At 40.4% G+C, this 25,627-nt stretch overlaps 1 protein-coding gene across 2 annotated transcripts in view; it reads left to right on the forward strand.

Annotated features, from left to right (window-relative positions):
- The first annotated feature begins 1,081 nt into the window (after positions 1 to 1,081).
- The window catches only part of LOC124615922 (peptidylprolyl isomerase domain and WD repeat-containing protein 1), a 111,235-nt gene continuing 86,689 nt past the window's right edge, over positions 1,082 to 25,627 (forward strand). Inside the window, exons 1-4 of one of the 2 annotated variants that reach the window (XM_047144105.1) lie at positions 1,082 to 1,257; positions 20,725 to 20,850; positions 22,677 to 22,779; positions 23,228 to 23,424. In XM_047144105.1, coding sequence (XP_047000061.1) covers positions 20,736 to 20,850; positions 22,677 to 22,779; positions 23,228 to 23,424 — 415 coding nt within the window. In that variant the 5' untranslated portion in view covers positions 1,082 to 1,257; positions 20,725 to 20,735. The other variant, XM_047144106.1, reaches the window with a different exon arrangement.

Below are 25,627 nucleotides of genomic sequence, written 5' to 3' on the forward strand. Positions count from 1 at the left end.
TGCTGCCACATCTGTCACAGGTAGGGATGTTGGCAATGGGAGAGAGATTGGGTCTATTGGTGACAGTCGTGCTATACTCCTCCGCATGCATTCGAACCAGGCATGACCCTCTTTGCCACATCCTGAGTATGTCTTCGGTTGTCTGTCGCAATTTATGATGGCTATGCATCCTCGAGTTTATAAATAGGATATGACTTGTTTATTCAAAGTAGTACAAACTTTATGTACTCCGTTAAGGGGGGAGAAGGTATGTGCTAAATTGAGCCCATTTCTCTACAACATGTCCGTGCACCATGCTGTAAATGCAAAGGGAAGACACCACCTCATCCACATACAGGTTGAAAGGGAATTCGGAGATCCTGATCCTCCACAATCTCAATGCAGCATGATCGATCTCCACAACACTCACATTATCACCTGAGTGTCAGAATTTGAGCGCAATTCTAGTCTCTCGAAGGATACTGTCGCAGATTTAGTCGTTAAGAAGCTTGTCATTTACCATACTGCTGACATTGGGGAGGTGTATACCAACTACTTCATCACTCGCGATATTTAATTCGTCTCAGATAAATGTTCTACTTCCAGAGCTTTTGGCCGAGGAAATTCACTCTTGAAACTGAATTTCATCGTCAATTTTCTATAACAGTCGGCCATTTTAATCGATGAAAACACTCGGACACGAAAAACAGACAAGAAAGTAGACAGACACCAAGAGCACGCTCCGTGGCAGGACGTGCACCGCACATGCACACCGCATGGCTCCTCGAGCGAAGTTGACTGCACCGGCTATCTGAGCACGCTTTCCATCCAACCGAAATTCTCAACTTACTGCACACTACGAAGTAGCGTCCCTGTCCATGTACCTCATCCGTAAATCCGGGTCGAGGCCCTGTTCAGCACAAATTTTCAGATTTTGACATTGAATTATCTCAATGCCCGGTTGCGGTTGACTTCGGTAGCTCCCCCGAAAAATAGATGATGTATACTTGAATTTGGTTTGTATAAACAAAACACGTTTTGCAGCTGGTCTACTGGTTCAGAGTGTAATTTTTATCTTTGACTACAATTTGTGTGTAAACAACTGTGATGTTTAGGTTTGAGCAAAGCATGATGTTGACATTAATAGAATTTTTTTTACATCCTTAATATCGTATAGTTTTGTTGGATTGTGTTGTGTTCCCCGAAAGTCGTTATTTTAACACGCTAATTCGCAGAAATACTGTTATGAAAGAAATTAAAGACTTGAACGTATTGTAGGTTAGTTCATATTTCATTATATATTCTTGTAACGGAACTGTGTTTCCAGTGTAGCGGATTAAGCAGGCACGTAGCGGATCATCTCATTAAATTTACTGCTTAAGAACGATTCACAAGAAAAACTAAAGAGTAGGTAATTTAGACGTATTTTAAGTCTTGATTTCTTGACATCTCAAAGTGTTTCACCATCCGATTTAACATATTGAAGATGTATTTGTTATTTTCCAAAGAGTAAACGGTGTTCGAAGGTACAGAGTTCATTATTAATAAGAGAATCACGTTACAGAGGTGGTTGTTGTGTTCTTCAGTCCAGAGACTGGTTTGATGTAGTTCTCCACGCTACTCTATCCTGTGCAAACTTCTTCATCTCTCAGTACCTACAGCAACCTACATCCTTCTGAATCTGCTTAGTGTAGTCATCTCTTGGTCTCCCACTACCATTTTACCATTTACTGCATCTTTATATTTTCTCCTTTCATCAATTAAAATCAATATTTCTTCTGTTACCTGAGGATTTCTACCAGCCCTCATCTTTTTACCTACTTTATCTTCTGCTACCTTTACTATTTCATCTCTAAAAGCTACCCATTCTTCATCTACTGTATTTCTTTCCCCCATTCTTGCCAATCGTTCCCTAATGCTCTTTCTGAAACTCTCTACAACCTCTGGTTCTGTCAGTTTATCAAAGTCCCATCTCCTTAAATTGCCACCTTTTTGCAATCTCTTCAGTTTTAATCTACAGTTCATAACCAATAGATTGTGGCCCGAGTCCACATCTGCCCCTGGAAATGTCTTACAATTTAAAACCTGGTTCCTAATTCTCTGTCTTACCATTATATAATCTATCTGAAACCTTCAAGTTTCTTCAGGCGTCTTCCATGTATACCATCTTCTTTCATGATTCTTAAACCAAGTGTTAGCCGTGATTAAGTTATGCTCTGTGCAAAATTCTACCAGGCGGCTTCCTATTTCATTTGTTACCCCCTTTCCATATTCATCTACTACGTTTCCTTCTCTTCCTTTTCCTACTATCGAATTCCAGTCACTCATGAATATTAAATTTTTGTCTCCCTTCACTATCTGAATAATTTGTTTTATCTCATCACACATTTCATCAATCTCTTCATCGTCTGCGGAGGTAGTTGGCATATAAACTTGTACTACTGTGGTAGGCGTGGGCTTCCTGTTTATCTTGGACACAATAATGCGTTCACTATGCTGTTTGTAGTAGCTTACCTGCACTCCTGTTTTTTATTCATTATTAAACCTACTCCTACATTACCCCTATTTGATTTTGTATTCACAACCCTGTTGTCACCTGACCAGAAGTCTTCTTCCTCCTGCCTCCGAACTTCACTAATTGATAACTATATCTAACTTTAACCTATTCATTTCCCTTTTTAAATTTTCTAACCTACCTGCCCCATTAAGTGATCTGACATTCCATGCTCCAATCTGTAGAACACCAGTTTTCTTTCTTCTGATAATGACATCCCTGCATGGAGATCCGAATGAGGGACTATTTTACCTCCGGATTATTTTACTCAACAGGACGCCATCATCATTTAACCATACAGTAAAGCTGCATGCCCTTGGGAAAAATTATGGCTGTAGTTTCCCCTTGCTTTCAGCTGTACTGAGGTTAAGGCTGGTTAATTAAGTTGTTCCCTTTACTTGAAGGTTATGGTCTGATCAGTAACAATGCGCAATTCTTTGTTTGTAATAAAATGGTCTTTTGTGTGATCTTGAAATTTCGGTCTGTCCCATTGACACTCACCTACAGAAAATTCACTGTCTCTTCAGAAGTTGAAAACGCTATCAAAATGACATGTACGTTTTCCACCGACTTTAAAAACCATAAGAACAGCTTAACATGACATCTGAAAATATCAAAGAAATTACGATATGGCACTCCAGAAACTTTTCAATTACTTTATACTTTGTAAATTACATGTACATTATAAAAAGGAGTTGCAGAGTTTGCTGCACAGTCTTGAGAAGTTGGCAGTATCTATCAATTTTTTATCGCCTACCTTTTTAATACAACGACGTTAGAAGAAATCACAGTAAGTTTCTCTCTCTAGATGTATGATGGCCCATTTGGTATACATGAAAGCATTACTGAATTATTACAGTGTATGCAATGGACAGAGCATCATTCAGTTACAGAAAATAATTGTATGTTTTTAAAGATACTGGTCTGTACAGCTCTAGTCTTGCACCCTTTTAAGTATGTATTACCAATCATACTTTATATTAAAGCCAAATGAACATGAAAATTAATAGTGTATTAACCGTTTAACTGCTCTGGACGTTTTAACGTGTGCACCTTTATACCTGTCCCTGTGTGCTCTAAATGTGTTTACGTGCACCACCAGTCCTTCTACCTGGTACTCTGAACGTGTCTACGCGTAGTCACGCTCAGAGTAGAAGGACTGGTGGCACACATGATCACATTCAGAGCACACAGGGACAGGTACAAAGACGCGTGCGTTAACACAGCCAGAGCAGTTAAACTGTTAATCGTGTATTTATATATTTAACATACAAACTTAAATATTTTATACCATTTTTCAATAATTGATTGTCATGTATGAAAACTCATTGGAACTGCAATATAAAGGTTTAAAATAAGTTTTTAACCGAAAATCTGTTCCAGAAGTAAATTTATTTTCTTGCAATATGGTGCTTCTTCAACCTTCATGTATGCTTAACATACAGCATATGGGAAAGCTATATTTTGTCATGCTCGTACTTGATGCTTATTATATCCAGGGTGGTGGTTCTTGTAGACGTGATGTTATATTGATGGTACCCTCTGGTGGTGGATGTGGACGTGCTGAGCTTAACTTGTGGTATTGAGTTCATTTGAGTTTTGGTTGTCATCATGCTAATGTGGTTTTGAGTTTAGGTACTTGGTGCGATAACCTGAGTTGTGGATATGTTTACAGTGACAAATTAAGTTATTTTTTATTTATGCTTTTGGCATTTTTGTTAGGTCTGAGTATTTTGGTGTTTGTTGTGTGGAGAGAAGTCTAACTTGTTTTAATTGCTTGCTTGTTAGGTATGGATATGACAGTGAAGTTCACGAGTGTGGTGGTGGTGGTGGTGGTTAGTGTTTAACGTCCCGTCGACAACGAGGTCATTAGAGACGGAGCGCAAGCTCGGGTTAGGGAAGGATTGGGAAGGAAATCGGCCGTGCCCTTTCAAAGGAACCATCCCGGCATTTGCCTGAAACGATTTAGGGAAATCACGGAAAACCTAAATCAGGATGGCTGGAGACGGGATTGAACCGTCGTCCTCCCGAATGCGAGTCCAGTGTGCTAACCACTGCGCCACCGTTCACGAGTGTATCATTACATTCTGTGATGGGTGAAACGAGTAATATAATGTCTGTTATACAGTTTCTGCAGATGTTCGGTTTTATTGTTGAATACTTTAGGTGTCACGTTTGTGTGCGCACGCCTAGATGGTATTGCCGGCTTTTGTTGGTAAGCAATTTTTGTTTTGGTTTTATTGTATGGTAATTGTGATGTTTTGTGTGCTGTATATTTATGGTAGGTTGGTTGTGTTTCAATCGATATAGTGAATGGGGGGTGATGAGGTTTTTGAATTGTAACAGTTTTGGTTCCACTTTTCGGAGTTGTAGGTATTGGTTTTTTGATATTGATAGCTACGGTTGAGCTATATGGGTCATCCTCGTAGATGAAATGGGAGTGCATTTGGTGTCTGACCCAGGAAGCTCACTCAGAATGAACTGGCCTCCCAGGGCCCATGCACCAGCCTAAGTACAACCCATGGCTCCCAGATACAAATGCTTGGGTTGCCATCTGATGGTCATGTGTAACGTGGCAGCACTTGTGTGTTGTCTGCTAGAAAGCCAGCTGCCTTTGTAACTTAGATGTAATGTGTGTTGCTGACAGAGTCCCACAGTACAGCAAACCAGTTTTCACCAGTCTCTGTAACTTGCAGCCAAGTTAATGTAAGATCTGGCTGTTCATTCAGAATCTGGCTGTTCATTCAGAGTTGAACTGCCAGTGGTGACCCACTGTCTCAAAACAGTCGTGATTGTGCTGACAAAAGATCCGTAACAGTAATAACTGTATCAACACTGTATTTTGCACTGTGTCGAAAGCTATGTGTTTTCAGAAATAACCAAAACGTTTTGTTGTAAGTACATTTCCCACCCCATCCCATTGTTGCATTATCCTCAATTCACATTACAGTATTGTAAACATAAACAGCTGATCATTAAATACAATGCAGCCATCCGATGATGAACAAAATCTTAGAAACCCCAAATGTTGTTATCAGATATTGTCTCTCTGCCTTGCTGTAGTCCAGACAGAGAGCACATCCAGCATCATTGCTTTCAGTACCTGAAAGCATGGTAGTTGTTGAAAGTAGTGCAAGTACGAAATCCATAATGCAGTTGCATGCTGAGAAATGTGTATTACCAGTTATGTTGGGGAATCTTGGAGCTCAGTTTTTTCATAATGGAGAGAAATAAAATTTGTATAAAGATACAGTTTGTTGTTCAAATGACTACAGAACCATGCGGTCTTGTTTGTGTGCAACACACAAAATTTCTTTGCTATCTGGTTAGCTCCTTGGGACTTATATGCTAATATTGATGTAACTGCAAATGAACTAAAATTAAATTTCTGTAACTATGAATTTGTTAACAGCCTCTTATACAACTTACAAAACATTTTTTTGAGCAATTCTAATATATTGCTAATTAATCTGCATCTACATACATAATCCGCAATCCACCACATGGTGCGTGGCAGAGGGTACCTCATACACAACTAGCATCTCCTCTCCCTGTTCCACTCCCAAACAGAACGAGGGAAAAATGACTGCCTATATGCCTCTGTACGAGCCCTAATCTCTCTTATCTTATCTTTGTGGTCTTTCTGCGAAATATAAGTTGGCGGCAGTAAAATTGTACTGCAGTCAGCCTCGAATGCTGGTTCTCTAAATTTCCTCAGTAGCGATTCATGAAAAGGATGCCTCCTTTCCTCCAGAGACTCCCACCCGAGTTCCTGAAGCATTTCCGTAACACTCGCGTGATGATCAAACCTATCAGTAACAAATCTAGCAGCTCGCCTCTGAATTGCTTCTATGTCCTCCCTCAATCCGACCTGATAGGGATCCCAAACGCTCGAGCAGTACTCAAGAATAGGTCGTATTAGTGTTTTATAAGCGGTCTCCTTTACAGATGAACCACATCTTCCCAAAATTCTACCAATGAACTGAAGATGACTATCCGCCTTCCCCACAACTGCCATTACATGCTTGTCCCACTTCATATCGCTCTGCAATGTTACGCCCAAATATTTAATCGATGTGACTGTGTCAAGCGCTACACTACTAATGGAGTATTCAAACATTACGGGATTCTTTTTCCTATTCATCTGCATTAATTTACATTTATCTATATTTAGAGTTAGCTGCCATTCTTTACACCAATCACAAATCCTGTCCAAGTCATCTTGTATCTTCCTACAGTCACTCAACGACGACACCTTCCCATACACCAAAGCATCATCAGCAAAACAGCCGCACATTGCTGTCCACCCTATCCAAAAGATCATTTATGTTGATAGAAAACAACAGCGGACCTACCACACTTCCCTGGGCCACTCCAGATGATACCATCACCTCCGATGAACACTCACCATCGGGGACGACGTACTGGGTTCTATTACTTAAGAAGCCTTTGAGCCACTCACATATTTGGGAACCAGTGCCATATGCTCATACCTCAGTTAGGAGTCTGCAGTGGGGCACTGAGTCAAACGGTTTCTGGAAGTCAAGGAATATGGCATCCGTCTGATATCCTTCATCCATGGTTCACAAGATATCATGTGAAAATAGCGCGAGTTGCGTTTCGCGGGAGCCATGTTTTCTAAAGCAGTGCTGATGCATGGACAGCAACTTCTCTGTCTCAAGGAAATTCATTATATTCGAACTGAGAATATGTTCGAGTATCCTGCAACAAACCGATGTTAAGGATATTGGTCTGTAATTTTGAGGATCCGTCCTTCTACCCTTCTTATATACAGGTGTCACCTGCGCTTTTTTCCAGTCACTCAGGACTTTACGTTGGGCAAGAGATTCACGATAAATGCAAGCTAAGTAAGGAGCCAATGCAGTAGAGTACTCTTTGTAAAACCAAATTGGAATTCCATCAGGACCTGGTGATTTATTTATTTTCAACCCATTCAGCTGCTTCACAACCCCAGGGATGTCTATCACTATGTCCTCCATACGGGAATCTGTACGAGACTCGAACGGTGGTATGTTTGTAAGATCCTCCTGTGTGAAAGATTTCTCAAATGCTAAATTTAAAATTTCAGCTTTCGTTTTTGCTGTCTTCCGTTGCCAGGTCAGACTGATCAGTGAGTGACTGGATGGAAGCCTTCGACCCGCTTACCAGTTTTACGTAAGACCAAAATTTCCCTGGGTTTTCAGCAAGATCTTTTGCTAAGATATGACGGTGGTAGTGGTTGTATGCTTCACGCATCACTCTTTTTACAGCAGCTTGAATCTCTACTAACTTTTGCGTGTCCTCATTCTCCCGATCTTTCTTGTACCGCGAGTGCAACTTTCTTTGCTTCCTGAGCATTCTCCGAATTGCGCTGTTAAAGCTTGGTGGGTGTTTTCTGACTGTAACCCACTTTTTCGGCACATACTTCTCCAATGTGTGATTTACAATGTGTTTAAAATTTGCCCATAATTCTTCCACGTTCATCGTACCGGAAGTAAATGAAGCCAATTCATTTATTAAGTGGGATGCTAACAACTGCTTATCTGCTCTTTCTAGTAAGAATACTCTCCAAGCCTTCTTGACCGACTTTTTGACTTTCGTAACCATAGTCGTAATGACAACATGATGATCACTAATCCCTGTCTCTACACTGACACCGTCGAAGAGGTCTGGTCTGTTTGTTGCTACCATATCTAAAATATTTCCATTATGCGTTGGCTGTCGATTTAGCTGCTGAAGACAGTTTTTGGATAATGTGTTCAAAAGCAATCTGTGACCCTTAGCAAATTGGATTGATAAAGGAAATATAGAAGATACAAAGAAGAGCAGCATTTGTCATTGCACATTCATTTAATCAGCTTGAAAGTGTCACAGAGATACTCAGTCACTCCAGTGACAGATGCTGCAAGAAAGGTATTCAGCATAACAATATGGACTGCTGTTAAAGTTCCAATAGTGTATGTTCCTAGAAGAGTCGACCAATATTTTGCTTCCTTTTATGTATATCTCGCAAAAAGACCATGAACAAAAAATTAAAGAGATTCGAATCCACATGGAGGCTTACCAGCAGTTGGTCTTCCCATGAACCTTACACGACTGGAACAGAAAAAGGTGGAAGTGGCAGTGGTACACAAAGTACTCTCTACCACACACTGTAAGGTGGCTTGTGGAGTGTAGATGTATAGTGCAACAATTTAACAGAAGCAAAACAGTGAGATAAGCAAACACAGTAGCTATGTGCAGAACAGAAAATACAAAGAAGATACAGAAGGAGTTATTTCCACAGAATATTTAAATTTAAGCAGGAACTGATTATGTGCCAAAGTTTTGTGTTAACAGATGTCTTCTGTGTAGGATATGAACGAGTATGAAGAAATTAATCTTTGTAATGTGTTTGAAAGTAAGAAAGAACTGTTGAAGTATGGCATTGTTACTTCAGGATCTGGGCCTTCATGAGGCTATTCTTCATTATACGTTTACAGATGGAGAGAAAATGAATAAAATACCACAAAAATGTTAACTTTAAGGGCCAGATGTGTCCTTCATATGACAAAGGAGGAAATGTGGCTGTTCAGCAGTTTGCTGAGAGATGCACCCAGCAATCAATGATGAGGTTGCTCACTTACATCATTAGTACACATATACTTGATTTCTGCTTATTTTCTTATGGCAATATGATCTGGTATGTGATATTTGCAGAAGTGATTGCAGCATTGCTCTGTTTCTGTCTGTAAGTCTTTCCAATGGTATTGGCATACTGGATAAGACAGGTGACCCAGTGTTTCCCACTGCCTCAGAATTAGAGGTATTTTCAACAACAACTCACAATGTAAGTGACAGTGAGTATGGTTGCTTTGACGGCTTCTAATGGTATTCTCTATTGTTCTTCATCTTGTGATGTTCTGCTTTATGGTATTTAACTGTTAAGTGTATAGTCTCTTAGTATGATATATGAGTAATTCAACTAAATGTTCTTGACCATGTAACAATTTCCTTACAGAGTAGTAGTTTGAGCTGCGCATTTGCTGCGGAAGCAATTCCACACAATTCCACTACACAAAAGTCACTATGTAAAGAGGGATACTAGTAAGGTTTATTATACAAGCTCACTCACTTTACCTTCCCTATTTTTTTCCACTTTGCTCAGCGAATGTGTTTATCATTCAAAAATTCTCCCCAAACCATTGACTATGTCGGCTTTCATGACTTAATAAATGTAGTAATCTCAGATTTGCTGCCAGATCCTAAAATCAACATGAGATAATAATATAACAATAACAAGGAACTATCTTTTGATAGGCAATCATTACATCCATGAATACTTGCCTTACCTTGTAGAAAATATCCATTGTCTGTTCTTGGCACATGTGATTTTCAGTCTTGCAAGTGCACCTTCAGCTTCAGAAATATACTTTTTGTTTTATGGCTTGTGCAGAAAATCATTAAAAGCCGTCAAAGCAACCATACTTACTGTCTCTTATATTGTGTGTTGTTGTTGAAAATACCTCCAATTTCTAAGCAGCGGGAAACGCTGGGTAACATGTAATATCCAGTATGCCAATACCAGACCTGCTATGATATACTAGTTCAGAGTGCTGGATGAAAACAAGGAGAAAATGTCAAGTGAACTTGGCCTCTGAAGCACATACTTTAAGAGCTATGAGCACTTATTCATCTGTGCTACTGTGAAACACATCTCTCCTACTGAGCAAGAGCTCATAGCTTTTAAGGTATGCATTTTAGAGTCCATGTTTACTAGACAATTTTTTTCTTGTTTTGGTCCATACCATATCCTCCCAAAATATGGAAAGCAGAGAGCTTTCAGTAGAAGAGATTTGTTTCACAGTATCAAGGATTAAGAAGTGTTCTTTGCTATTAAGGTATGCATTTAAGAGTGCATGTTTACTAGATTTTTTGGATTTGAATGATTGTTCCTGTCATATCCCTGTATATTTACAATTTCTCATGGGACACACTGTATACATATGCTTTCTAGTGTTGTTGTATATATAACCTTCTTAGTTTCATTTGTAATCTTGTTGTTTCAAAGCACCAAGTTTGTCAAAGGACATGAAGTAAAATCTCCTCATAGAATAGAGCCAGAGTCCTCACTGATTTGACAGTTATCACCTGGTCGTCAACAGACTGGAGTAACTATAATTTATAATCTCCCACAGTCCGCGGCTCGTGGTCTTGCGGTAGCATTCTCGCTTCCTGTGCACGGGGTCCCGGGTTCCAATCCCGGCGGGGTCAGGGATTTTCTCTGCCTCGAGATGACTGGGTGTTGTGTGCCTTTCATCATCATTTCATCCTCATTCACTCGCAAGTCGCCATAGTGGCGTTAAAGAACTTGTGGAGCGGTGGCCGAACTGCCCTGCGAGGGGTCTCCCGGCCACCAATGCCATACGCTTATTATTATTATAATCTCCCACTGACATTTCCAATGGGCTACATTTTCTGTTCCTTCTCCTTAATACTTCTTCTAGATAAATTTTAAACACAAGAGGAAACAGTGGGCAATCCAGTTGTAGTTGTCCATTGTTAATTTGGAATTCTTCTGATCACTCATTACCCACTTTCACTGAAATGGTCAATCAACAGCATAAAACTAAATGCATTAATATAGGTTATTAAAGACTCCATAGTTCTTTATGCTTGGCCACAACTTATTTAATTGCAGTATGTGTACACCTTTGGTATGTTTCTAAATGTTAAATGGACTGTTTGTCCTCTTTCAGTGCAGCTTTCTGTTGTTTAAGCACAAAAGTACCATTGACATATGACCAACCAGCTCCAAACCCATATTGATAATCTTTTGCTGTAAAATATTTCACAAAATAAAAGTGGTAGCGGTGGTAATAATAATAATAAAATAATAATAATAATAATAATAATAAGAAGAAGAAGAAGAAGGTAATATTACTAAGCAAAATGTAACTAATAGAAGAAGCTATAAAACTAATTGGAATGCAAGTTATCAAGACAAAAACTAATTAGTGCGTAACTGCAGCGCTGATGGGCCGAAAGTCTGAATCATGAACAGTTTTATGAAATTAAAGAATAAGTTTATTTTCATGGAGTGAAGTGAACTGGTGATAGAACTTTCAGCAGTTCTGATTTTTGAATAGATTGGAATACATTATTAGGTTGCAATCAGACTAATATCAAGCTGGAGCATGTATTGGTTGAAAAAACAAACTTAGATAGTTTAGTTAAATTGTGTTCTTTGCCTTTGGATTTGGTGATTAGCAATCTGTCATATTTCATTGTTGTGATTCCATCACAATTTTCCATTGTTTGTTCAATTTATGTGCTAGTTAACTATTAGGGACTTATTTTTCTAATATATGGGCGTCACACAATAAATCAGTAAGGAGGTTAATGGGCGACTGCTAATGGTGTATAATTTTAGTTACAATGGCTATATCTGGAGTTCCCTTTGTGCTTTAGAATAGCCACAGGGTTCACACAAGTTGTGCCAAATTAACCTTGCTCCATAGATACAATGAGAGGCTGGCAACACTTTTCAAAATAATTGCTCAAGTATACAACAAAGTTGCTTGTCTTGTATATTGTCTGAACAGCCTTGTGATGGTAGTGGACATCCTTTTGATTGCACTGGAAGTGAAGAGGACATTGTCATTCTGCCAGCTTTATATGTACTGGTACAGAAACAAGTTTCTAGATGAGTGGAATCATCTTTAACACTGTGTGAAGTAATATGAAGCTATTGTGCTTCAGAGTGCAACAGAGACAACATTTTTAGTTTATATTAACTGATCCCCTGATTATTTTGATTAGTGTATTAACAAAGCCAGATTTTATAATCAGAAATAATGTGATAATTTTGGATGTGTATGTTGGAACAAGAGTGATCATTTGTAATAAGACGTTCATTAAAAACAGTCCGAATAGATACAGTTATTTCAGTAGCTGTTTTTTTAGAAATAATATGCTTCACATAGTAAAAAAATACCAAATGTTTATTTTGAGAGCATTTCTGTGCGCATCATAACATAACTTGCTACATGCGCCTCCTGTGAAATTGGCTGAGGTGATATAGAGATTAAAGACTGGAATCTGGAATCTCATTCAGGAGCAGCTGTGTTGAAATCCCCATATGGCCATTCAGATATAAATAAAGTGTCCATTTATCACTTGATGTGAATACAAGGACACTTTATTTTGAAAAGGTTACAGCCAGTGTCTTGACCTGACACTGTCCAATCCGTTGTTGCATTCTGTCTGTAATTTTTTAGTCTTTCTTCTTTGTAACCTGTCTGACATGAATGTGATCTTTTAGAATGATGTGAATCCTCTCAAAAACTCATGTGTTTGGTAATATACGTCCTCCAGGAGCTTCTTTATGACAGAGACATTCTCTTTTATGATTTCTAAATATCTACCATGGACCTTGCCGTTGGTGGGGAGGCTCGTGTGCCTCAGCAATACAGATAGCTGTATCGTAGGTGCAACCACAACAGAGGGGTATCTGTTGAGAGACGAGACAAACGTGTGGTTCCTGAAATGGGGCAGCAGCCTTTTCAGTAGTTGCAAGGGCAACAGTCTAGGTGATTGACTGATCTGGCCTTGTAACATCAAGCAAAACGACCTTGATGTGCTGGTACTGCAAGCGGCTGAAAGCAAGGCAAAACTACAGCCGTAATTTTTCCCGAGGTCATGCAGCTTTACTGTATGGGTAAATGATGATGGCGTCCTCTTGGGTAAAATATTCTGGAGGTAAAATAGTCCCCCATTCGGATGTCCAGGTTGGGAACTCAGGAGGACGTCAAATGAAACAACAAGTTTACTGTTACCAGTCACTGTTTTATTTTTTCCCACGACGCGTTTCGAAGGTTTAGACCTCCATCATCGGGTAGATTTACATTAGTTAGTATTACATATGTGTGCATGTTGTGTTACGGCTTTGGAGGAACTTGTGGCACTGCCTAGTGGAGAAACAAGACACTATTTCAGAATATGGTTTTGGATAACTTTTGACAAAAAATTAAACTGATATCTAATGGTAAACTTTAATAAGTAAACTAGAGTACCTCCAGTGGTCACAGGTTCCTTTTTCTGTCGTAACACTTCACATGTATACTGCCAGGAGGACGTCGTCATCAGGAAAAACGAAACTGGTGTTCTGCAGATCGGAGCTTGGAATGTTAGATCCGTTAATCGGGCAGGTAGGGTAGAAAATTTAAAAAGGGAAATGGATAGCTTAAAGTTAAATATAATGGCAATTAGTGAAGTTCGGTGTTATTGTAGCCAAAATAGTGTTGCTGCCACATGTAGTAGGTGTTGCTTCACGCAGTGGAGAATGGCAAAACAGAGGCAGCCGGCAGTCGCGGCATTGCGAAGTAAGCGCGGCATAGATAGCCTTGCTGACAGTTGCAGTCTACCAACCGGCTGATGCAAGGATGCATGCAGACCGAGCGCTGAGCGAAGCCTGGAGAGTGCTGAGTAAGGGAAGTGAGGCCAACACGCTAAGTTACGCTGCAATATACTGCGGGAGTAATAACAAGAAGCTGCCACCGAGGGTAAAAAACGTCCTCCTGCCAGATATAAATAGTGGAGTGCAGGCAGCAACGGACAGAAGCCATTAGGAAGCAGATCGGATCTGAGGACGGACGTGGTCGTGTCCGAATGTTCAGTCTTCGTAGGTGACGATTCCGGCTCACAGGAGTCATCCGTTCGCTGCCAGATGTCTACTTCAGCTCTGGGGGTCGGCCAGAGTCCAGTCGGCACCATGGCTGACTAACTACAGCGAGAACTTGCAGCAGGACCGGCCGCAACGCGATCTTGGTCACAGACGTCGCCGGGGACTGACGCCCGGACTTCACGGCAACCCAGCCACACCGCATGGTCCGTCCATGACCGGACCTCATGGTCATCGTGACTGACGCCTTCCCAGCTGCCGGTGCAGCAGGCGTCAGCAGCTGACCTCATGGCAACGCGGCTCCGTGGGGGTGCCATACTGGGCTGCCGAGCGGCGACGAGTTCATCTCAACCACAGGGCATCCTAACTTCAGTGGAGCACTGGTGGCGTGCGTTGTGTGCATTTTCAGAGAATCTACACAGCAGCATCCAGGTGGAGGGGTCCGCTGGGCTGGTCAGCGACGACGAGGGAGAAATTGTAAAGAAAGTTCAATAAATAATTGTAAAACTCCACGCCGTCTCAGTCTTTGGTGCAGCCACTGTGTCTGCAGCTAATGAGTACTGTAGAAGTCGTAACAAGTAGCAAACGGCCATAACAAATACTGCAGAAGTTGTAACAAACGGCCATCTGACGTAACAATAGGCATGAAGCTCACACCTACCACAGTAGTACAAGTTTATATGCCAACTAGTTCCACAGATGGTGAAGAGATAGAAGAAATGTATGACGTGATAAAAGAAGTTATTTAGATAGTTAAGGGAGATGAAAATTTAGTAGTCATGGGGGAATGGAATGCGACTGTAGGAAAAGAAAGAGAAGGAAAAGTAATAGGTGAATATGGACTGGGGGTAAGGAATGAAAGGGAAAGCCACCTGGTAGAATTTTGCACAGAGCAAACTTAATCATAGCTGACACTTTGTTTAAGAATCAAGAAAGAAGATTGTATACGTGGAAGAGGCCTGGAGACACTGGAAGCTTTCAGATAGATTATGTAATGGTAAGACAGGGGTTTTGGAACCAGGGTTTAAATTGTAAGACATTTCCAGGGGAGATGTGGATTCCAACCACAATTAATTGGTTATGAACTGTAGATGAAAACTGAAAAACTGAAAGAACCAGAGGTTATAGAGAGTTTCAGAGAGAATATTAGCGAACGATTGACAAAAACTAGGAAAAAATACAGTAGAGAAGAAACAGTGAAGGCAGCAGAGGATCAAGTAGGTAAAAAGAAGAGGGCTATCAAAATTCCTGGGTAACAGGTAAGCAGGTGAAAAGGAATACAAGTGTCTCAAAAATGAGATCAACAGGAAGTGTAAAATGGCTAAGTGGGGATGGCTAGAGGACGAATGTAAGAATGTAGAAGCGTGTATCACTAGGGGTAAGATAGATACTGCCAACAGGAAAATTAAAGAGACCTTTGGAGAAAATAGAACCGCCTCTACAAGTATCAAGAACTCAGATGGAAAACCAGTCCTAAGCAAGGAAGGGAAAGCAGAAAGGTGTAAGGAGTATATAGAGGGTCTACTATATAAGGGCGATGTTCTTGAGAGCCAATTATGGACATGGAAGAGCACATAGATGAAGGTGAAATGGGAGATATGATACCACTTGACGAATTTGACAGACCACTGAAAGACCTAAGTCGAAACAAGGCCTCGGGAGTAGATAGCATTCCATAAGAACTACTGATAGCCTTGGGAGAGCCAGTCATGATAAAACTCTTCTATCTGGTGAGCAAGATGTATGAGACAGGCTAAATACACTCAGACTACAAGAAGAATATAAAAATTCCAATCCCAAAGAAAGCTAGTGTTGACAGGTGAGAAAATACCAAACTATCAGTTTAATAAGTCATGAGTGCACAATACTAACACAAATTCTTTACAGATGAATGGAAAAACTGGTAGAAGACGACCTCAGGAAAGATCTGTTTGTGTTGCGTAGAAATGTTGGAACACGCGAGCCAATACTGACCCTGGGACTTATCTTAGAAGATAGATTAAGGAAAGGCAAACCTATGTTTCTAGCATTGAAGACTTAGAGAAAGCTTTTGACAATGTTGACTGGAATACTCTCTTTCAAATTCTGAAGGTGGCATGTGCAAAATACAGGTAGCAAAAGGCTATTTACAATTCGTACAGAAACCAGATGGCAGTTAAAAGAATTGAGGGGCACAAAACAGAAGCAGTGGTTGAGCAGGGAGTGAGACATGGTTGTAGCCTGTACCCGAAGTTATTCAATCTGTATATTGAGCAAGGAGTAAAGGAGAAAAAAGAAAAATCGGCGTAGGAATTAAAATCCAGAGAGAAGAAATAAAAACTTTGAGCTTTGCCGACGACATTGTAATTCTACCAGAGACAGCAAAGGACTTGGAAGAGCAGCTGAATGGAATGGACAGTCTTGAAAGGAGGATATAAGATGAACAGCAACAAAACTAAAACAAGGATAATGGAATGTAGTCAAATTAAATCAGATGATAATGAGGGTATTGAATTAAGAAATGAGACACTTAAAGTAGTAAATGAGTTTTGTTATTTGGGGACAAAAATAACTGATGATGGTCGAAGTAGAGAGGATATAAAATGTAGACTGGCTATGGCAAGGAAAGCGTTTCTAAAGAAGAGAAATTTGTTAACATCGAGTGTAGATTTAAGTGTCAGGAAGTCTTTTCTGAAAGTATTTGTACTGAGTGTAGCCATGTATCGAACTGAAACATGGATGATAAACAGTTTAGACAAGAAGGTAATAGAAGCTTTTGAGATGTGGTGCTACAGAATAATGCTGTGGATTAGATGGGTAGGTCATGTAACTAATGAGGAGGTACTGAATAGAATGGGGGAGAAGATGAATTTGTGGCACAACTTGACAAGAAGAAGAAGGGATCAGTTGGTAGGACATGTTTTTTAGGCATCAGGGGATCCCCAATTTAATACCGGAGGGGAGCTTGGAGGGTAAAAATCGTAGGGGGAGACCAAGAGATGAATAAGCTAAGCAGAATTAGAAGGATGTATGTGGGAGTAGTTATTCGGAGATGAAGAGGCTTGCGCAGGATAGGGTGGCATGGAGAGTTACATCAAACCAGTCTCTGGACTGAAGACAACAACAACAAAGATGATTGATATGAACTGGAAATGCTCTCAAGACACAAAATGTCCTAAACAATGTAGATATAAATGCGATAGAGGTGTATGAAAATCTCACACCAAACGGATATTTTTCTTTGAAACATTGATTCACAATCACCATTATTAGCTACACAGAACAAAATGAACATCTTTGGTACCTCGCAGTACTTCTCTGTGACCTGGAATCATCAAGGACTATTTTGAGAATGTTTCTGAAATATTTTGTCAAATGTAATATACTGTTCGGTATAACAATATTTTGAAAAGGATGGTTGCTACATACCATAGACCAGAGATGCTGAGCTACAGATAGGTACAACAAAAAGACTGCCAGAAAGTGAGCTTTTATCCAACAAGGCCTTTGTCAGAAGTAGACAACATACACATGCATTCATGCAAATGCATCTCACACAGACATGGCCATAATCTGCAGCTGCTGAGGTTAGACTATGAGGAGCAGTGCATGATGGGAGAAGCAAGTGGATGGTGGAGGTAAGGAGGAGGCTTGGATTGGGAGGGGGAGGATTAGCAGGGCAGGGGAAGTAGAGTATGCAGTGTGATCAGTAAGGCGACAAGAGAAAGTATGGGCACTGAGTGTAGTAATACATTAGAAAATAGTAACAAAGGAAACAGCACCGGGTTGTGGGAAGGAAGAAAAGCTGTCAGGCAAAATCAAATAGTGGGAACTCCAATATGAAATGCAACAGTAATATGGAAAGAATAGTTGCTACCCAGCATATAGCAGAGATGCTGAGTCACAGACAGGCACAACAAAAAGATTGTCAGAAAGTGAGCTTTTGACCAACAAGGCCTTCGTTGGAAATAGACACCACACACACACACACACACACACACACACACACACACACACAAATGCAATTCACACAGACATGACCACAATCTCTGGCTGCTGAGGGCAGACTGCAAGCAGCAGTGCATGATGAGAGAAGCATCCAGATGGTGTACGAGGTGCTATCCAAAATTTTTGGGACTGGTGCTGCCATCCGTTGAAAACCTTACTATTGGACTAATGATCACCATCACCCTCGAAGTGGTTCTCATCCGCATGTACACAGCGGTCCCAGCACTTCTGCCACTGGTAAAACGTTTTCTGGAAGTCCTGTTCTTTGAGGGTGTTTATCACCGCCAGTGATGCTTTTTAAACCCTCTCTAGAATGTTGAACTAATGGCCATTCAACTTGAGTTTCAGTTTTGGGAATAGCGTGAAGTCCCGAGGTGCCAAATCTGGCGAGTATGATGGGTGGGGTACAACCGCCATGTTGTTTTTTGCCAAAAAGGTCCTGGTGAGCAAGGACATGTGACAGGGCGCATTGTTGTGGTGCAACAGCCAGTTCCCTTGACACCAAAGTTCGGGCCATCGTCGCCGCACGTTTTGACCAACCCATCGCAAAACGTCACAGTAGTATGCGGGATTCATTGTTTGGCTGCGTGGGACGAATTCTTTGTGCACAATTCCCTTGGTATCAAAGAAAACGATGATCATGCTCCTCACCTGTCTCACTTTTTTAGGTCTTGGAGAGCCCAGGCTCGTCCATGTTGCTTTGTCTCTGGGTCATAACTGTAAATCCAGCTCTTGTCGCCGGTGATAACTCGTGACAAGAAGGTTGGATCATCAGATGCGGTCTGACGAAGATCCATGCACAGTTCAGCACACAGTGCCTTCTGATCGGCAGTCAAGATCCTTGGCACAAATTTTGTGGTGACATGATGCGTGCCTACTTCATCAATCAACATTCGTTGACATGTCCCATAACCAGTACCCACTTCATCTGAAATGGTTCGACGTTGATCCGTGCGAACCAATTGTTGGAGTTTGGCGACAATGTCTGGCGTTGTGTGGCTAACAGGCCTTCCAGTGTGAGCAACATCTTCAGCATCTGTACAGCCGGCCCTAAACTAAGCATGCCACTCAAACACACGCTTATGGCTCATACTCTGTCCCCCAAACACTTGTTGAAACATTGCAAGGGTCTCCGTAGCACTTTTCCAGAGATCGCACCGAATTTGATACATATACGCTGTTCTGTTCACGGATTCATCTTAAAATCAACACACCAGACAGAGAGTATTACGGAAATCACTGTGGGCACGCAACACGTCTTCCCAGCTGAATGCCACTCTGCACATTGACTCACCAGATATGCAGCTCTTGTCACCTAGCGATGCAAAGATCTACTACCCGTACTTTCCAGATGGCAGCACCAGTCCTGAAAATTTTGGATTCCACCTCGTATATAAGGAGGAGGTTGTGGTGGGGAGGGGCAGGGATAGTAGGGTTTACTGTTGAGTGTGTTTTTTTACACATGTCTATTATTGTGCTTGTTATATAATCAACCTGCAATATTACTCTCTCTTTTCCATTGCATATGCTTCTGAAGTTACACCAGATGGCACCTACTAACATGTTAGCATCCAGTGACAATATTACAAAAGGGATAGTTTCTACTCGTTGTATAGCGGAGATGCCGAGTTGCAGATAGGCACAACAGCATCTCCGCTATATGTTGAGTAACAACTATCCTTTTCGTAATATTGTTACATTCCATCCTGGATTTTCATTGTTTGATTAGTATTCAACAAGATAAGTGAAATTATGTAATTTTAATATTCTGACAATTTTCTTGTATAATTAAAGTGACATGTCAGTGGCTGGTAATTAATAAATATTTAAGTTGTTGCGCTGAAGTCACTTGAAAGCACTACCTTACCATAGAAAATTTCATTTACCTCCAAAAGACAATATTTTTGGAATCAGTAAGATGTAGTAAGCCAAAAACAGTGTGAAAATATTAATCTTGACAGTACATGAACCACTCAACTGCAATTTATGACTCCCTAATTGTTACCCATTAATACACCTTACTTAAGCAAAAGGGCAATGCAATTTTAAATATCAAAAACTGAAATAGAAGAAAGGACCAAAGCTAAACTTGTCTTACACATTTCATAATAAAAATGTTGTTTGAGATATTTGGCTTTGGGCTTGAGGGAGTCTTTGACCACACTTAGGGGTTAAATACACCATTCATTATGTCCATTAGTATGATTTTTTTGCATGAGCTCTGTCACTGTATTCAGTTCCAGAGTGATGTAGTTGCAGCATGATACAAGGCAACTAACTGCTACCAGCAGTTACAGTTGCCAGCTTATGGTAATTGCAGCTATGGTCCACATCTGCCATGGGTTTGGAAGGTCAAGTTTTTTGTGGTTTTTGTAATAATACTCCTAAATGATGCTCCAGTTACTTCACAGTCTCTGTGGTTTTGAAATGTAGTTTGAGCGTGACAAATCTCCATAATAAGCTCATTGTTTTCAAAAATGAAACAAATACTTCCAAGACTTATTAACAACCTGAAACTATTATAGAAATTTCTCTTTTCAAGGTGCTGTAAGGATGTCTAGTTCAAAGAAGCGGTCATTTGAAACTGACAGCAGCTCGGATGATGATGGCTGGGTTGGGCCACTTCCTTCTGAAGCTGCAGAACCATCAAAACCAAAGAAGGTCAAAGGTATCATTTGCTTTTAGCCTCCATATAGATTTACATCAATTTCTAACTTGAGAGTAGATGTATCAGAAATTTTAAGGGGAAAAAAATCCAGTTCATCAAACATGTAGCCTGATCTTTCTAGATTATGTTCTGTCAACCAGATTGAAATTAGTCCTGCTAGATAATTTTGTTCCACTCTGGATGATTTTAAATAGAATTATTTTCTGACAAAATCGGCAAGGACATTTTGATTTTTTTGATTTCTTATGTGTTTTAGAACAAATGTAGATCATTTTGCAAAAAGAGTTTGAATTTCGTGATGATTAAACCAGTCACAGGTGCTGTATAATTCTTATTCTTAGCGCCAAGTGTAATGCTTACATATGTTAGTATGAAATATAAAGGGTGCCTTGAGATGTCACGTTTCTCCACACTGGAAAGTGTACTGTCAATGCATAAAAAGTCCTCGATTTACGTGCCCCATCAGATTCATGTAAAATTCCAAGGTTTTGGTGACTGCCTCCATCACCATCATCGTCAGGGGCTAAGACTGACTGTTGTGAACTGACGTAATGGATGGTGCTGCAAGCAACTCTGGATAGAGAACACAAACAAAATGTATGGACATAGAGGGGGCCACCTTAGTATGCAACAGTTACTTGTTGTCAACATGATGTAATCCAGACAATCAGATCCCATCCTCTGGGTATAAAAGTGCAAGCCACGCCAGTTCATGACAGTCAATGTTAGCCACTAATGACGGTGATGGACGTGCTCATGAAAAGCTTGGAATTTTATCCAAATTTGACATGGTAAGTTAACCATAGACCTTTTATGCAAGGAGTCCATCACAAAAGACTTCATAGTCAGAGTAGTGTTAATGATTTGGGAACTGAGAATGTGCTCCTAGCGCATCCTTTTCTTCTTTTTCAGCATTCAGTTACTGTCTACATGTATCTTATCTAAGTTTTTCTGGGAGCTACATTGCTAATATTTCTTCAATGGTTCAGTGTGGCTCTTTGGCATTTAGGTGTAGCATCATATAGAACTAACTTTATTTATAATGCGGAAGGACTTCTGTTGAGGAATTGCCTTTGTGGTGGTCCTGTAACACACTGAGTTAGTTTGCAATAATCAGATTTCTCTAATTGAAGAAGGGTCTATTTTAGACTATCAGTTGTTCTATTCAACTTTTTTTGTGGTGGATGGCTCAAGAATGAGTCTTCCACCAAGCCTAGAAAAGTTATAAAAATTGTTAGGTAATGAACTCCCCCCCCCCCCCCCCCCCCCCCAAGAAAAAAAAATTACTTTCATTTCCCAAGTAAATTCAAATGATGGTTGTGGCAGTGCAAAGCATATCTCTGTTGCTGATCTTGTCTGTGATTTGTGGCTATGCCTGTAGGTGAGTCCCCATTCACTAGCACTTTAAAGACTAATTGCTATTAACAGGTCACCATTGTGATATTTGAAATTGCATTCCCAGAATGTGTGGTGGGCATCAAAGTCCCACTACAGCCAATGGATAGCAAACGAATTAGGGACCTTATATGTGCACTTGATAGAGGCATTTTAAGTGGGCTGTATGTAGCCAATATGTTCAGGCCACATTTGTATACCCAGACTGTGGCCTGGTAGATACTGGTACAGCTAGTATATGTGAGTTATGGCAATTTAGTTCAAGAATATCGTAAGGAACCTCTTTTACATAACTGTTGTTCCAGTTGCTCCTAAGTTGGGATTTCTTTTTGTTTTGTCAACATGTTCAGCTGTGAGTTAAGTGTGTCTTTTGTAACTCTTTCTTATTTTGACATGAGACTGGCAACTAATTATAATCATTTTTCTTTCAGTTCTGAAATATGAGCAGCTGTATTTAGATAATTTACCTTGTTCAGAATCCTATGAGAGAAGCTACATGCATCGTGATGTTGTTACACATGTTGTTGTTACTAAGTATGTATATACTATTTTGGATATTTATAGTATTATGTTGTGAGTTTACTTTAACATAATGTTCCTATACTTGATATGTTATGCTTTATCGTTTAAGAAGACATACTGCATTAAATGAACATAACCAGCTAATTGTAGCACATTATGGGTATGTCCTGCTTTCATCTGAAAATAATTTATTTTTCTTATGTCAGCTTTTGTGTGGTGAAACTAGGCCATTAATATAATTTTGATGGTTACTAACAATGGACATGATATAATTTTAAATTATATAAAATTTTTTCACAACCAAAAGTTGTGTTTCTTTGACTAGATTGCATGGTGGCTTAAATAGTGATGAGGACAATAATATATATAATTTTCAATTTGTTTATCTGTAGTGTTTCATGTTGTTTGCAAATGTGCCTTTGTTTGACTGCTTCTTGCTATAAATTTGCTCAATTTTCAGGACAGATTTCATCGTTACTGCGAGCTGTGATGGTCACATAAAGTTCTGGAAAAAGATTGAGGAACTGATAGAATTTGTTAAACATTTTCGTAGTCATCTAGGTCCTGTGCAGGATCTGGCGACCAATTGCAGTGGTTCCCTTCTGTGTTCAATTTCAACAGATAAATCATTGAAGGTGTTTGATGTTGTCAATTTTGGTAACTATATTTAATATTTGACCATTTTAGCTTTAATTTCATGCACTTACTCAAGAAAAGTTCCAAGTGAATTGATTTATCTTTACACATATCTGTAATAACCAATATTCATTTCTATATTAACCATGTCAAGAAATAGATTTCAGCATCTATTCCACTTTTTGTGTGATGTTTCATTATGCATTGCCATGGGCTTCCTTTTTTGTTGTATTGGTTACTGAACTCGTGCTAAAGCTATAATTTGTAATGTAATGATGGCCTTTGATAGCTCCTTGGATTCTGATTATTTGCAGTAGAATGAAACTCAGTTCCAAATTGCTTAGTTTAGGACGATAATTTAGGAACCAGCAACTCAGTCAAATAAGTGAGATAAAAATGTGGTGATGTATTTAAATTAATAGCTTGTGGATCCCAACATTATCAACACCATTAATGGCTGACAACTGTACAGAATCAACAGAAATATTAACGTGTGAAAATTGTGACAGTGCAGCCATTGTAACTCTTTATTTTGGTGAATATTAAACTCAGTTATTGTCAGATGGTGTTCTCTGTCATAAACTGAAAAAAAAGTTGGTCAGCACTAGATGAACAAATTCTTCATAGTATGACTTCATTCACTGTGTTTGCTTCTGTGATTAATCATCAATTTGGACCAGAGGAGGTGTAATCCCATTGATATAAGAGTAACAATATACAGTGGAGATGATGAGTCACAGATAGGCACAACAAAAACACTGTCAGAAAGTGAGCTTTTGGCCAACAAGGCTTTCATCAAAAATAGAAGAAACACACACACACGTGCAAATGCAACTCACACACACAACCACAGTCTCTGGCTGCTGAGGCCCGACTTTAAGCAACAATGCATGATGGGACAGGCAACCAGGTTAAGGGGGAGGCTGGGCTGGGAAAGGGGAGGGATAGCAGGTTAGGGGTGGAGACATTAAAGTGCTGCTTGTGGGAGTGTGCAGGGACGAGGCGGAGAGAGGGTAGGGCAGTTAGGTACAGTTGGGAGGTTTTATCGAGGGCAGGCAGGCGAGGGGGGGGGGGGGGGGGGGGGTTAGCGGAAAAGGAGAGAAGTAAAAAGATTGAGGGTGCACTGGTGAAATAGAGTGCTGAGAAGAGCTGGAATGGGGACAGGGAAGGGGCTGGATGGGTAAGGACAATGACTAACGAAGGTTGAGGCCAGGAGGGTTACGGGAATGTAGGATATCATGCAGGGAGTATTCCCACCTGTGCAGTTCAGATAAGCTGGTGTTCATGGGAAGGATCCAGATGGCAAAGACTGTGAAGCAGTCATTGAAATGAAGAACATTGTGTTGGGCGGCATGCTCAGTAACGGGGTGGCCCAGCTGTTTCGTGACCACAGTTTGTCAGTGGCCATTCATGCAGTCAGATAGCTTGTTGGTTGTCACACCTATGTAAAGTGCAGCACGGTGGCAGCAGCTTAGCTTGTAGATCACATGACCGGTTTCACAGGTAGCCCTGCCTTTGATGGGGTATGTGATGCTTGTGACTGCACTGGGGTAGGTAGTGATGGGAGGATGTATGGGATACGTCTTGCATCTTGCCATAAGGCAAGGGGTTGGGAGCAGGGGTTGTGCAAGGATAGATGAGGATACCGTGTAGGTTCAGTGGGCAGCAGAATACCACAGTGGGAGGGGAGGGAAGGATAGTGACATTCTTCGTTTCAAGGCACGGCGAGAGATGGTCAAAACCCAGGTGCAGAATGTGATTCAGTTGTACCAGTCCTACTTGCTTCCGAGTCATGGGAATGCTCCTCTGCGGCCGAACAGTGGGACTTTGGAAGGTGGTGGGTGACTGGAGAGATAAGACACGGAAGATCTGTTTTCATACAAGGTGAGGGGGTAATTACAGTCTGTGAAGGCCACAGTGAGACCCTCTGTATGTATTACAAGACTAGATATTTGATGATAATTGCCTGGATCTGCCAGGGTAAGAGTTTACAGGGAATTAATGTCAATGTCACCTTTTGACCACTGGCACTATTGGGATGTGACACAATTGTTTTAAAATTTGTCGCTTGTTATTATTATGGCTGGAACAGCTCAGAGGTTTTTGAGTAGTTTGTTTACATTGAGTGTTTGAAGAAACTGCTGTTAACCCTTTGAGTGTTGCACCGGCGTGTGCGGCTGGCCGTGTCAAGCTGCCCTTGGGGCCGCCTAGTCCATGTACCTAT

The sequence above is a fragment of the Schistocerca americana genome, chromosome 5 (assembly GCF_021461395.2).
Source record: "Schistocerca americana isolate TAMUIC-IGC-003095 chromosome 5, iqSchAmer2.1, whole genome shotgun sequence".
Lineage (NCBI taxonomy): Eukaryota > Metazoa > Arthropoda > Insecta > Orthoptera > Acrididae > Schistocerca > Schistocerca americana.